The sequence below is a fragment of the Mobula hypostoma genome, chromosome 12, assembly GCF_963921235.1.
Source record: "Mobula hypostoma chromosome 12, sMobHyp1.1, whole genome shotgun sequence".
NCBI classification, from domain to species: Eukaryota; Metazoa; Chordata; class Chondrichthyes; order Myliobatiformes; family Myliobatidae; genus Mobula; species Mobula hypostoma.
The window spans coordinates 95,698,788-95,713,283 of record NC_086108.1 but is presented as its reverse complement, the minus strand read 5'-3'; the positions used below and the strand labels follow the sequence as shown (position 1 = coordinate 95,713,283).

The following is a 14,496-nucleotide window of genomic DNA, read 5'->3' as shown; positions in this document are numbered from 1 at the left end:
ACAGCAGTAAAATACAATACCTGATAATGGAGAGAAAGAAGAAAACTGAATTATAGTAAATGCATGTGTGTGTGTATATATTAGTTACATTAAATAAGTAGTGGAAAAGATAGGAAATTTAGAAACAAGTAGTGAGGTAGGGTACATGCATTCAGTGTCCATTCAGAAATCGGGTGGCAGGAAGGAAGAAACTGCTGCTGAATCTTTGAATGTGCAGCTTCAGGCTTCTGTACCTCCTCCCTGATGAGAAGAGGGCCTGTCCTGGGTGATGGGGGTCCTTAATGATGGACGCTGCCTTTTTGAGGCGCCGCTCCTTGAAGATGTCTTGGATACTACAGAGGCTAGTGCCTATGATGGAGCTGACTAAGTTTACAACTCTCAATCCTGTGCAGTGGCCCCGACCCCCCATACCAGATGTGGCCAGTTTAAATGCTGTCCACCGTACATCTGTAGAGATTTTTAAATGTTTTTGGTTACCACACAGTGGTAAGATGGAAGCATGCATCTCTTAAATGATCACGGAACAGCAAAACCTTGTCTGTAAAGACTTAACAATTTAAATAACTTAGTGCACAGCATTGCTATAAATTAACAGATTTTATTGGACATAGTGAGGTATAAAGAGGAATCTGTTTTAATGTAGGTTTGGTGCCCCCTGCTGGATTAATGTATTTCCTTTGAAGAGAATTCAAATAACTTAAAACAAATTCAAACAGCACTCGTACAGATTTTCACAAGTGAATGGAACACAGGTTTAAGCTTGGAAATCAGGAATCTGTCGGCTGTCTGGTGCACAATACTGACATCAAAGTAGGGTCTTTAAGGAATGGGAGTAATGGAATTGGAATGGTTTAGGAAGTAATTCCAGAGCAATGTCCCAAGGCGACTGAATCTGTGCTGTATTTGAATTTTGTGATGCTTCACTGTCTCCAGTATGAATTAATTTTTGTTATGTGTGTCTTTGCTAGTGTGCCCAACAAGCAGAAGGTACAAAATAAAGAGGAAGCAATGCCACAGGCTCAGTTGAAGAGAGCATGGCACAGTAGTAACGACCCATCTGCTCAGCAAAGAGCAAAGGGAGCATCAGGGGCAGCTGGCAAGGTCAAAGGTACCCTCAATATCCCACACAATTTTTATGTATATTGTATCCTATAAAATAAGCAAGGTAGTAATGAAGAGAATGAAATGCTGGGGGTTTGGATGTTGATATCTGATTGTGGCATCTGGTTGAAGATGCTGGAATTTAATGAATGCTGTGTTGAACATGGCAATTGTGAGCTGGAAGGCAACCTCCAAAGTGTTCTGGGTGTGTGGAGGTGGGGGTGTCTTTTCCACAGATACTACATGATTTGCAACATAATCTGTTTTGCTGCCATATCTGCACCTTTGATAGAGTTACACTAGTTGTAGAAGATTCGGCCTGTTGAGGAAGAGTAATGTTGGAGGCCTCTGTTTGTGGAAGAAGCGAAGGGGCCTCAGACCATTCTGATATGGGATGGATATACAGAGGAGATGGATGTTCGTAATGAAATGAGCCTCCAGAGCAGAGTTCCCAACCTATTTTATGCCATGGAGCATTACCATTAACTGAGGGGTCCGTGGACCCCAAGTTGGGAACCCCTGCTCTAGAGCCAAGAAAATAGGAAGTTGTCAAAATTGCAGAAGGTGTAGAGGTGTTGTAGATGTGAGAAGCAATTGGACAAAGGGAGAGAGATGGAGACATAGGTTCAATGTAGAAAAAGCAGGTTTAAATAATGGGTCTACGAGAGCTGTCCTTATGGATCTTGGGTCAGAAGAAGAAATGGGCCTACTGTGGTTGGAGAGACAGATTGGAGTCTGGAGGGAAAATCTTCAAAGGAAGTTGGGTCCATGAGTGTTGGAGATGAAGGTCTGTGTTCTGTTGTTGGGTCGTGGTCCAACAGGAGGAATGAGGTGATGTCAGGGAGCTGCTTTGATGTCTGTCAGTTGGGCAAACAAAAGCACCAATTTTGTCAATAAGATCGATGGCAATATTGGAATTAGAAGTGGTAGAATGAGTAAGTGTAGTGGAAAACTTGATATAGTCAATAACATGTTGTCAGCAACGAATAAATCTAGTGAGGTGGTGAGGGCAAGGGGCCAGAGGTTGATTACCATGGTTTCTTTCACTCGATTAAAGGCATTATATAAATTGTGATGGTTGTTGTGGTGTCAACTCTGATGGTGATTGTAACTTCGGAGAAGTTCTACACAGAAAACCGTTAGAATGTGGAACTTTTTACTGCATGGAAGATTGAGATAACTCACATGGATGCTTTTAAGAGGAAATTGGAAACATAATCGAAAAATAAAACTCATCAAAGGGTAAACATTTATATATTACATTATTATTTTAAATCCACAAAGTTGTTGGTTTCATGTTTTAAAATGCCATTTTCTGGAACGTATTTTTAGTCTTTATTTGTTCCCTTATGTAGTGTAATGTACATTTTTATAAAAAGTTCTATAAGGAAAATATGTTTGCAATTTTAACCTTTCTATTATAATCTTAGATCCAAAGGTGGGTCCAGGAAAAATGAGCCCTGCTTCAGAAACAACTGATGCTTTAAAGCTGGCTAACAAAGTTCCAAACAATGAGAAAGTAACGGCCTCCAATGAAATGTTTACAAAATCTAACTCTAAAGCTGGAAAACCAGCTGGCTCCACACCGCTGAGGACAAATGTAAAGAAAATGGTACAAACTGGCACCAGAACACCTACGCATTCGAATAAGGCTGCACTGAAAGAGAGAAGCGCATCGTTACCTAACGTAAGAAAACCTTCAACTAAGGTGCTTACTGCCACAAACAAAACTGGTTCAGGATTGAAAAGGTCCACTTCTACTTGCCATGATAAGGTAGCTCCAAATTCCCCGCATCACAATGTGAAAAGTGTGGAATGTTTTGAACGTGAATCTGTTCAAGCAGGAGCAAGTAATCCATTAGAACCCAGCCCAAATTTTGATGCATCACCATTAAATAGTTGTAAGTTGGTGGAAGGGGAGCAGAATTTGGAAAGTCTTCAACAAAACTTGAGTTCCAGTATTCAGTCCAAACCTCCTGAAAAAGCAAGTGCTTTAGAGGAAATTGTGAATAAGGCAGCTGTTAATGAATGCTCTGAAGATGATGGACAATCTTGTGGGAAGTCAGATCAAAGGGCTACCCAGCATCAGCCTTCAGCAGTGACAAATAAGGCATCCCCAAGTGATTCGGAAACCAAACAGAAATTCCTTCTGGAAGATAAGATCTCAGAGGAAGACCATGTCCAAAGAGGAAGTTCTCATTATGTTACTGCAACACCTGCTAACCAGACCAGCGAAGAGCCAGAACTTAACTTAAAGCGCGTTGACTTGCCTGAAGAAGTTAATTCACCAAGCGTTGGAGAAAATCAGGAGAGTGTAGAAACTCTGTTAGTGGACTCTTGGAACCTGGGTACAGAAGTGTATCCAGCTTCAGACACTTCATTCCCAAAACAAAGCCCAGACACAGACACTGGAAGTGCAACAACGTCATCTGATGATATAAAACCTAATTCTGAGGACTACGATGCTGGAGGCTCCCAAGATGATGACGGATCAAATGAGAGGGGCATTTCCAAATGCAGTACCGTGGTTTGTCGTGACTTTCTCGGAAGAAGTAGCAGTGACACCAGTACGCCTGAAGAACTTAAGGAATACGACAGTGGGTTAAAAGTAGAAGTTAAAATGAAAGGTGTGGAGCCTCATAGTCAGATTGGTGCAGTAGAGTCAGGAAGTGATCATGGTTTCAAAATCTCTCATCAAGGAACTAAAGCAATTGAGGAAAGCAGTGAGGACCCGATGATGACCACTGCTGATAAATTAGATGTTGCCTCAGATCTCTTGTCTTTGAGTGAAGTTACTGAAGAAAAGTCTGAAATAGAGAATTCTGAGGAAATGTTCCCTCCCACTGTTTCTGCCCCTCCTCCTCCTCCTGAGCAGACTATCTACCACTTCCAGGGTATTGACAACCTGGCTTTTGAAGATGTTACTGAAATTGAGGCCGAGGTTACAAACTTCCCCTCGGCCGCGAACTTTAAACGGTCGGTCCTGCTGTCTGTGGATGAGTGTGAGGAGCTTGGTTCCGATGAGGGAGAGGCCGAAACCCCGGCCTGTTCTTTGGATTCTCTTACTCCCTCAGATGTATTTGAAGGAGGTTCCCACGAGGGCAGTTACCAGCATCATGGGAAGACCTACTATTCCCGATACTCACTGGAAATTGAGGATGATTTTTTGAACTATGACTTTCCAAAGCAGTCTAAAAGGCAGTCGAAAGTTCCCAGCCCGTCACCGACTGCAGATGGTGCCACTACCGTAGGTAACGGTACAGCTTGGCAAGCTGACTTGACAGAAGCGGAGCGAGGGAAACAAACGGACACTGCTCCTGTTGCTCCCCACCTCGTCGTTAACTCGCTGGCTGAGGGACAAAATCAGCCCACGGGAAAGGATTCAACGGGCATAAGCGCACCGGAAGGACAGCAGGAGGACAATGTGTTACCTGTAAAAGATAGCATCCAGCCAGCCACTGTGGACGGTAGTGGTGATGGTGGTGGTAACAGTGACAGCAGACCTCAGGAAAGACCCAGTCATTTGCAGCTCTGCCAAAAGGAGCACTCTTCCACCGAACATAGCGAGAGCTTTGTAACAGATGGCATTAACACAATTGATAACGTAGCAAACATGGGAAAAGGGCATGTGCAAGGGTACCATCCAACATCCAGTGAACCACCTAATAATACTTTGCTAACAGGTAATGTATACCATAATTAACTTTTGATACCGCTTGGTCTGAAGATGGCACTGGGGTTTCTCTATCAACTTGCACTTATATAAGGAATTGAAACTAAGACCAGATTGATTAAGTTTGCAGAACTCTAGGATTTTTTAAACTGCAAAATGCAATAGAAGGGTTTGAGTTTCCAAGGTAACTATGTTTAGAATTGTTAAATGTGAACATTGTACATTTCTCCCCATTAACTGTTAGCATGAATGTAGGACTGTGCTTATTTATATATCTTAATAACAGTGGGAAGAATCTGCACTCTAGAATTTTCTGGTCATTTTTCTGTATATAACATTGAAAACCATTTAGCCAAAGCCATGTATTTGATAGATGTGTAATATAACGGAATGTGTTCAATCCAGATTATTTTATAAGTGGAGCTTCATGGAGATCTATTGCACGTTGAATCCATGAATGCAGGCATGCAAAGGTTAAACTGACACAAAGCCCCTCGAGTGGGTAGAATGCCAAAGTAATTAGATTTAGACTCATTGCAAAGACTGATTTGTAAACGTGTTTTTTTTCAAACTTTGAACTGAAGTGATGTGGTCTCAAGACATGAGAAATGCTACTTTGCCCGTTGAAAGAATCTAAACTACATTTGCACTGAAATATTAATAGTAATAATGTAAACTGTTCTGTAAATCAATAGTAATTGGATTTGAGGGAACAGTCCAAGAACATAATGTATTGTGCATACTGTATTTGTTTTGTCCAGAATGTATTTCAGAATATTTATGCTTGTATTCCTGATAAATTAAGCCAAATGTATTTAAATTGTCTAACTGATGACTCTGATTTACTTAGTAATGATACTTGAGGTTCCTACTGGATATTTTGCTTGACGAATGATTGCTCTTTTAACTGGTTGACTAACCTAATAAAATTACATCGGATGTCCTGACATTTTTTTTAAATTTGTGTACAGTTGCACTTCCCAATTTACAGAGCACCATTCAGAACCAAATCATACACAGAACATTAACATGCACTCAGCAGTACCTGAAATTAAAATGATGACAACTGAAGCTTAATTGAACTTCAGTGTGGCAAACTACAATTTGATTAGCTGGCTGAATGATGAAGGAATTAATAAGTGTGACCCCCTCCCCCTCCCCCCAAGCACTACTAACAAACATCACATTGTCTGCTACCTCAGCTTTTCCTGGAATTGAAGGCTTCAAAACTGTGTCATAGCTGAATGACTTGTCACCTTTTTTTTCCCCTCCTGTTTTAGCAGATCAATTTTGAACAAGAAAATGCCTCCTTAAAATGAAAACTAATTTGAAAAGTTGACACTGAACACTTGTAAAATACTTGACAGAATAATTTCAGTGGTGATATGTTTCAGGATTAATTAAATTACATGAATACTTTAATCATTCTCATTTCCTATACGTGCATGTATTAATTTAATTGTCATATATTAATTTCTACCTTTTCATCACCCTTAAGACCATAGTACAATTCATTTATTACCATCATTGTAATCATTCCTGTAAAGAGATACGCAAGATAGACTGCAGCAGCCCCAATCTAAGTATCTGGTTACATCAGAATTTTTACAATGTATAGTATTATCAATTGTTTCAGGAGACTTAGCTGATCCTGACCGATCACAAAACTACGCACATGATCGTCACCCTTCAAAAACCCTTTCTCCCATATACGAGGTGGAAATAATAGAGGATATGGAACGGAGCTCAGAGCTGGAAGTGAACCGTTTGCCACAGAAGGAAAGTGAACACTTTGCAGAGAGAGACTGGATACTGCGTAAGCAACTAATTGGAGATCAGGACCCAAGTTACGGTGTCGTCGACTGCCTGCCTGAAGATGTCAACCTAGCTCAGTATCTTATCAACCAAACGCTTTTTCTTTCTAGAGATGCTGCTAAAATGCCGAGTAAAATTGCATTTGAAAAAGAGGCGCTCTGTAAATGGACTGAATTGCTATCTCCTTTGGAGGACTCGGCAGCTAGCATTACAATGGCTAGTTTCTCCCCTGAGGAATCAGCGTCCCCACAGGGAGAATGGACAATTGTAGAACTGGAAACTCATCACTAGCATACCCTCTGAAATGTGAACAGAGGTGTAAGTATGAACTGTTACTAGGTCCACTTCTCTCTCAGTCTTAACCAGGTATTATCACCTGGGTCATGCTGGATGCAGCAGTAAAACTTACAATGTAAAATTAAGTATAATATACCATTAAGGGAATTGTCTTGTAAATATCTTTGTGTCCTAGGATAATCATGAGTTATAAATATCTTATAAATTATTGGTTTGTATGTCTAAAACTGGGAGGGTAAACATTCACATTTTCATAATGTAAAATGTTATTAAACTAAATTCATTTTAGTTTTTGATAGCATTAATCAGCTTATTAGAAGTTTCTGTTTTTTTTTTAAAAAAACTCAATTAGTTTGTGAGTAGGGTCACATTCCTTAACAGATCTGTACTCTACAAGGTCTAGTCTGGAATCTAAAGTACCCTTGGTATTTGCACTGTTTTTTTTAACCTTGAAGTTTTTTTTTGAAATATATGTTGATGTCCAGGGACGCAAGATCTGAATTAATTTAACTCTTTGATAAAATAAACTGCAAAATCTCTAAATGTGAACTATAATCTTATGTGAGCATATACCCTGCAAATGCTGATAATTGAAATGGTGGCATGAATAGGCATATTGTATATTAAGACACATGAAGCATCTCCTAGAACAATTAGTTTCACAGAGAAATCTCTAAATAATTCAGACTTGTGAAATAAGATTTTCTTTAATATTACACCTATTTATTTTAAATGTTGAAATTGAACTGCCCGTGATTATCCTTTAGATCACTGCCCCAGCATCAATGGAGAACTTGTCTGAAGAAACAGAACTGATTTTAAGGAACTTGGCCTTGTAGCTGGAGCCTCGCTGCAACTTAAGTTTAGATGTCAGTTTAAAATTGTCCTTCCTGAGGCTGTGCAGGATACACACTAAACAGGTTTGGAACTCGTTGCAAAGTGCTGGAGATCTGAAATAAACACAAGTAGTCCTGGAAACATTCAACTGGTCAGGCAGTAGTTAGTCACAGAGAAACAGTTAATGACCTTTCATCAGAACTGCATTTCAAAATCTGCCTCTTTTGAACAGAAGCAATTCCCAACCTATAGTCAAAATTACTGTATATAAAGGAATCAACACAGACCAATGCAAGAGAAAAGGACTAAATAGGATTACATTACATAAGATGGTGGTTGTTCATATGTGCAGCTTTTTAAAATGAATATGCAGATTTCCATTTCCTCTATGCAAGTCATACATGATTTTGGAAAAAAAGGAGTAACAATATTTTCCCTTTGTATTACAATGTAAGTAAATTTGTTGTAGCTGAGATATACAACTTCTAAGCTCCAAAAGGTGGGTTTGCTGATGTGAAAGTAGAGGAAGACAATAAAACAAAATCTATTAACTATTAAGCTTGTCTTGAACTTTGTTTTAACTAAATACTACATTTTTACAAGGAAATATCCCAATTTCCTATTTCATATGGTTTTGATGTTTTCAGAATGACATGTCCAACACTTTTCCCAAACAAAAACTGAAATACACATCTTAGTGAATCACAAACACGAGGAAGTCTGCAAATGCTGGAAATCCAAAGCAACACACCAAACGCTGGAGGAACTCAGCAGGTCAGGCAGCATCTATGGAAAAGAAGCCAAAACCTTTCAGTCCTGAAGCAGGGTCTCAGCCCAAAACATCAACTGTTTATTCTTTTCCTTTGATGTTGCCTGACCTGTTGCTACTCTATTTATGGGTGTTGAGAATTGTGCATGTGGTTTCAAAATTGCTTAAACAATGAAATGTTGGCTTTATAATTTTACTACTATTTTATTTTTACATTTATAAACTAGAATATTAAAGTTGCATGCTACTTAATTCCCAGGGTAAGAGTGTGGTAAAGCTTTGTGTGATAGTTAATGTTTCGTAATATTTATGCGACAGAAATATACAATTTGCTTAACTAAATTCATGGCGACTCCTGAGAGGAATCCACCAGCCCATTCCCTTTGTCTTTCCCAGCACCAATTCACTTCTATTCCCTTTTTCTTCTTCCCTTGGTCTTTACCCTGTGGAGATTAAATATTTGACTTTTTTTAATAGTCCATCCTCAAGTTGCTGTTACTCGTGTTAGCCATTTTCACATTCCCTCCACCGCAAGGATTTAATTTTGGTTTGTTATATGTTGTATGCCTCCCTGAAATGCTCCTTGGTCTCCGCAATCTGAACTTCTTGCATGCTTTGTTTTTAATAGGTTTAAACCGGAAAGTAGAAAGTGCAGTCTGTGCAAGTTTGCTAACGTTCACCTTTGCAACAAGTGTATTTTGGAAACAATCTCACACGGTAATTGGTATCTAATTAACTATTGACGCTGGAGTGGATATTCCCAGATCCTTGGAAGTGCCCAGTCGCCTGTCACGTGTGCGATTCGTGACGTCAGGATCATGGCAACGGGCGGGGTTGCCATCGTCAGCACCGCCCTTCAGGTGGAGTGAGGCGGGCGAATGGGGCGGAGGGCTGGACCGGGGTGGTAATCCTCGGCCAGTAGCTCGGGGAGTGTCTGTCTGCAGCTATCCGGCTGAGGGCTGCGGCCCGACTCTGGGATGTGCCACCCGCATGGGCAGCGGCCTTCCTTACGCTGCAGCTTGCCCTTGTCGGCGGCTTCTGCTGTCCTGTGATTGACTCAATGAAATGGGTCTAACTTGGGCTTATTGGACAGTATGGGCTAGTTGGGCCGAATGACCTGTTTCCGCGCTGAAGGACTATAATACTGAGCGCACAGTTTGTCTCTTGCCGCTCTTTTCCTAAATTTAAATGTGGTTATGATGCCGGAGATTAATCCTAGGATGTGCTGGGACACATCATCAGTGATATAACCTGGGGTCATGGGGGGTTTCGGGTCTTTCACATCAGACAGCCTCGCCCAGGTGACCCAGTCAGGGTCGATCGGGCCCTGGCTTGTGGTCCCAGTAGCAATGGTTCACAGGTCACACCTCTTGATCCATAGCCATCTGGAGGCTCACTCAGCAGTTTCTGTGATGGTCCTGATGGCTCTTCTTTATAGCCCCCATAATGCCAAGGTCCAGCCGAAGGGCTTCAGTCCGAAACGTGGACTGTACTCTTTCTCCTCCCATAGATGCTGTCTGGCCTCCTGAGCTCCTCCAGCATTTTGTGTGTGCTGCTTGGTTTCCCAGCGTCTACAGACTTTATCTTGTTTGTGATTGAATTCCAAGGAGAGAGTAGGTTCTACACAACGAGCAGCCAGCAAAACCTCTACACACCAGCTCTATAGGCTCGTGTCATGCCCTCCACCCCAGTCCCTGCCACTGCTCTACCTGCACATGGTATTTGACTAGTTACAGGCAGATTTATTAGTTATTTTCAGCCATGCCGTTGTATAAACCTGGATGCAGGGATCATAAATCCAATGGCCTTGGTTGTTGCATATTTGCATTGGCGTGGGGTAAGTATATGAGTCTCGATTACGATGAATTATCACAATACAGATCCTTCACTGTCTGACATTATCTCGTGAGTGAAATTACAGCTAGATGTCTAGTTTAGATTCATTTGCAAAAAAGATTGATACACGAAAGTAAAACCACCAAGCGGCATGGTAATTGTGGGTGTGAACTGAAATTGAACTTTTTTCAAGAAGCAGACGTACCTTGTTGCTTTCAGTGCTACACAATTTTCAAGTATATCTTGCAGCAAAAAAAAATGGAACTAAGCAATAGGTGTTCACAATATTTTAGCCGGAGCGTAAAATAAACTGCTTGAAGAACTCAGCATGCCAGACGTCATCTGGAGACAACGGCGTGGTTGACAATTCAGGTCAAGATTCAGCATCAGGATGCCTCCAGCAGGTTGTTTTGCTCCAGTTTTCAGCATCTGCAGTCTTGTGTCTCCAGCATTTTAGTTGGACTTCATGATATAGTTTTAATTAATGATAAATGCATGAAATTATATTGTGCTCATTGTAGCCAGCAACACCATTTCTTTGATATTTATCAATTAATTCAGTGAACAGATGGATTGTTTTTGTTTTTACTTAATCTATTATGTTTTCCACATTTTTCCAGCATCATGAAGCTATCTTGTCCTTGTCAAGTCAGCACCAACGAATTAGATTCTCTGACTCTGTGGTGACTGGATCGATCATTTTCCCACTTTCTGGTATAATTAACTAAATAATAGTTCTATTTTGCAGCTACCATAGAAAGTACATTAATCACATTCAATTTGTTACATGAAGGATAGCTTTCCCTGTTACTCTGATTTTGCCACATTTATCCACTTTTCTATAATGTGGAACATTTTGCAACACCTTACTCAAAAATTATCCTGCAAACTGTTTTAGTAATTCTAAATATTATATTAATACAATATTGAATGCTCTAATCAGAACTTACTCATTGGCAATATCTGATATTCAGAATCGTCTCCATGCAAAAAAAAACTATAAAAGATTAGTTTCAAGCAAGCATGAAAATGCTATTAGACTTGCTGAATTGGGAGTACGATAACTGAATTCCTGTCCAATGGTCTGGACTTCAAACAGACGTGACTTCGAATGCTACTATTGTTGCTGTTGCTAAATTCACGTAATCGAGTAAATCTAGAATTTAGAAGCTTATGTAGCTTAGGTATTCGTAATGATGGCCATAATATGCAAGATTGTCTTTTAAAAATCTGATTTACCAACATCCTTCAGAGAAGGTAAGTTGCCACTGATCTGAGTTCAATCTCACTAATGTGGCTGATTTTTAACTGCTTCTGAAATGGACAAAAAAACCACCAAGAGTGTTTACAGTTGAACAGCACTGGTGTGCTAGCAGCATCCACTTACCTTGAATAAAACAACTGAGAAGATTAATTCCAATATAAGGAATTGTTAGGAAGAATATTTATTGAAATGCAGTGTGGAAAACCCCTTCCGGCCCTTTGAACCACACTACCCTGCAATTAACCCTAGCCTAATTACAGGGCAACTTGCAATGACAATCAGCCTACCAACTGGTATGTATTTGGACTGTGGGAGAAAACCAGAGCAATCGGAGGAAGCCCACGTGGTCACATCACAGGGAGAATGAACCAGCAGTGGTGGGAATTGAACTTGCGTCACCTGTACTGTAAAGCGTTGTGTTAACCACTACGCTACTATGCAGCCCATGGTGGTGTAGTGGTTAATACTGCTCATAGTACCAGAGACACGGGTTCAATTCCCATTGCTGCCTGTAAGGAGTTTGTACGCTCTCCCTGTGACTGCATGGGTTTCCTACCACAGTCCAAAGATGTACTGGTTGGCAGGTTAATTTGTCACTAAATTGTCCCATGATTAGGTGGGATTAAATCGAGAGATTGCTGGGCGGCATGACTCGAAGGGCCTGTGCTCTGCTGTATCTCAATAAACTTTATAGATTCTGAATAAGACTGCAGAGCAAAGATGCCCAGAGGTACAGTTGCATGTCAGTAAAAGTAGAGATCAATGTAATTAATAAGGCCATAAAAAGAGTATGCGAGAAGATTCATTTCCGCAAGAAGTATGTTAGAGTTGAAAAACAGGAAAGTTATCTTAAACAGACAGACTTTCTTCCAACCATGCTATAGGAATACCGTGGATAATCTTGGTCTTCAGTAGGTACAGGAGCCTTGTCCCACACCACCAGGCTCAGGAACGGTTGTTACCCTTCAATCATCAGGCTTCTGAACCAATGTGGATAATTTCACTCAGCTCAAATCTGACTAATTCCACAACCTGTGGACTCATTTTCAAAGACTCAATAACTCATGTTCTGAGCATTACTTATTTGTATTTTCACAGTATGTCTTTTGCCCTTCAGCTGACTGTCAGTTCTTCGCAAAAATTTTCATTGCTTCTAGTGTATTACTTTGTTCTACTGTGTATGCCTGCAAGAAGGTAAATCTTGGAAAGGTAGTATGTTGAGTCAAATGTACTTTGATCATTTATTTTGAACATTATCAGTTGAATTTTGAGTACTGTCAAAATGCAAAAATAATTAGAATGAAAATGGAACATGTGATGGAATATTTATCAGGAAAGGCTGAATAAGCTTTGGACTCTTCTCTGGAAAAGAGACCAAGGGGAATGGTCTGATATTTTGCAGTAGTGAAATGATTTGATACAATAGATGGAAAATATTTGCATTTGTCTGATGTCCAAAACCAAATCTGGTGGGAAATGGCTTTTGTACTGAAAATAGAATTGTGGTAAACTATATTCTACCTTTGTCCAATATGCAGAAAAGACCAGTGTTCTCTGTGCTGAAACCACTATTTCTGATCCATATTAATGATGTAATTGTGCAGGAGGAAGTTTCCAGATCAGTAGATAACACAAGAATGTTAGCGGTGAAGGGAGGTGTGGTGGGAATGTAACGGTTGTCTTAGGAAAACACAGGGAAGATGTAGCTTGGTGAAATGAATTTGTGACAGAGTGAATTCAGTCCAAATTGGTATGGTGGCGTAGTGGCATCAGCGCTGGACTTTGGGGTGGAAGGTCCTGAGTTTGAATCCAGTTGGCCCCCATGCACGCTTTCCATCCGTGCTGGGTTGAGTGTTGAGCTAGCAACTCGACCTCGTAAAAAAAGAAATTGCCTGCTACAGAAACATCAACAGCAAAAAGTTGGTGGCCTATGCTCTCTTGTGAGTTTAAAGGCAATTTCTTTTCTGGTATGGTGGAATATTTTGGTAGGAAGAACAAGGACATGAACTAAATGATGTAGGCCTGCAAAGAAAAAAAAACTATGGAGGATCTTGTTGGGTCAAGTAGGACCTGTGGAAGAAAATGGACAGTTGATGTGCCCGGGTCTAGGCCATTCATTTGGACTGAAGGAGTAGAAGGAAGATAACCAGCTGAAAGAGGCAAGGAGAAGATGTGGAGCACAAGCTGGCAAACAATAGGTGGATCCAAAAGAGGAGGAAAGACTAGAAATAACAATAAAAGTTATAGGTGAAGACAATGGAATCTGGTAAGAAAGGAAGGGAGATCATGGAACCAAATAGGTGGGATAGGCTGGTGGCAACAGTGGTGAGGTGACCTAGTGGGAAGAGTGTGTTGATGGGCAAATGGATAAGGGGAAAGATATTCGTGGGTGTGGAGTTGGTGTTGATGTGAGTAAAAAGATCTGGGTAGATCAAGAGGGAGAAAATGACACATGGGGCAGGGCAGTAGGTTACCCAAGACTGAAACATTGGAAATAGATTAAAGTAATTTGCTAAAGATCTACAACATGAAGAAAATCTATTTAACACTATGAGTAAATCTGGAATTCACTGCCTGAAAGATGATCCAATGCTCAGGAGGAAACGGGCAAAAAAAAACCCAAAGATAAACAACTTACAGAGCAATGGGAAAAGGCCAAGGTGATACCTTAGCTTATCAAAGAACCAGCACAGACTTGATAGGCTAAATGGCTTCCAGCAGTGCTGTAGTGATTTTGATTCTGTTTAGGATTCTGCGCTCTTCTGTTGTCCCTTGGAACAAATGAAACCAACATTTTATTTCCTTTTGGAAACAATACATGCTTCACCCTCTGTGCAGTGCTGCCTGAAGGTGTTGTTAATAGTCCATCTGCCAACTTGGAAAGAGTCCAAGGTACTGTAAAAG

General features: G+C 40.5%; 1 protein-coding gene across 1 annotated transcript in view; it reads left to right on the top strand.

Moving 5' to 3' along the window:
• btbd8 (BTB domain containing 8) overlaps positions 1–8,243 on the top strand; it is a 119,113-nt gene extending 110,870 nt beyond the window's left edge. Inside the window, exons 17-19 of the mRNA XM_063064660.1 lie at positions 969–1,108; positions 2,532–4,784; positions 6,411–8,243. Coding sequence (XP_062920730.1) covers positions 969–1,108; positions 2,532–4,784; positions 6,411–6,880 — 2,863 coding nt within the window. The 3' untranslated portion in view covers positions 6,881–8,243. The remainder of the gene's footprint in view (positions 1–968; positions 1,109–2,531; positions 4,785–6,410) is intronic.
• The last annotated feature ends 6,253 nt before the right edge of the window (positions 8,244–14,496 follow it).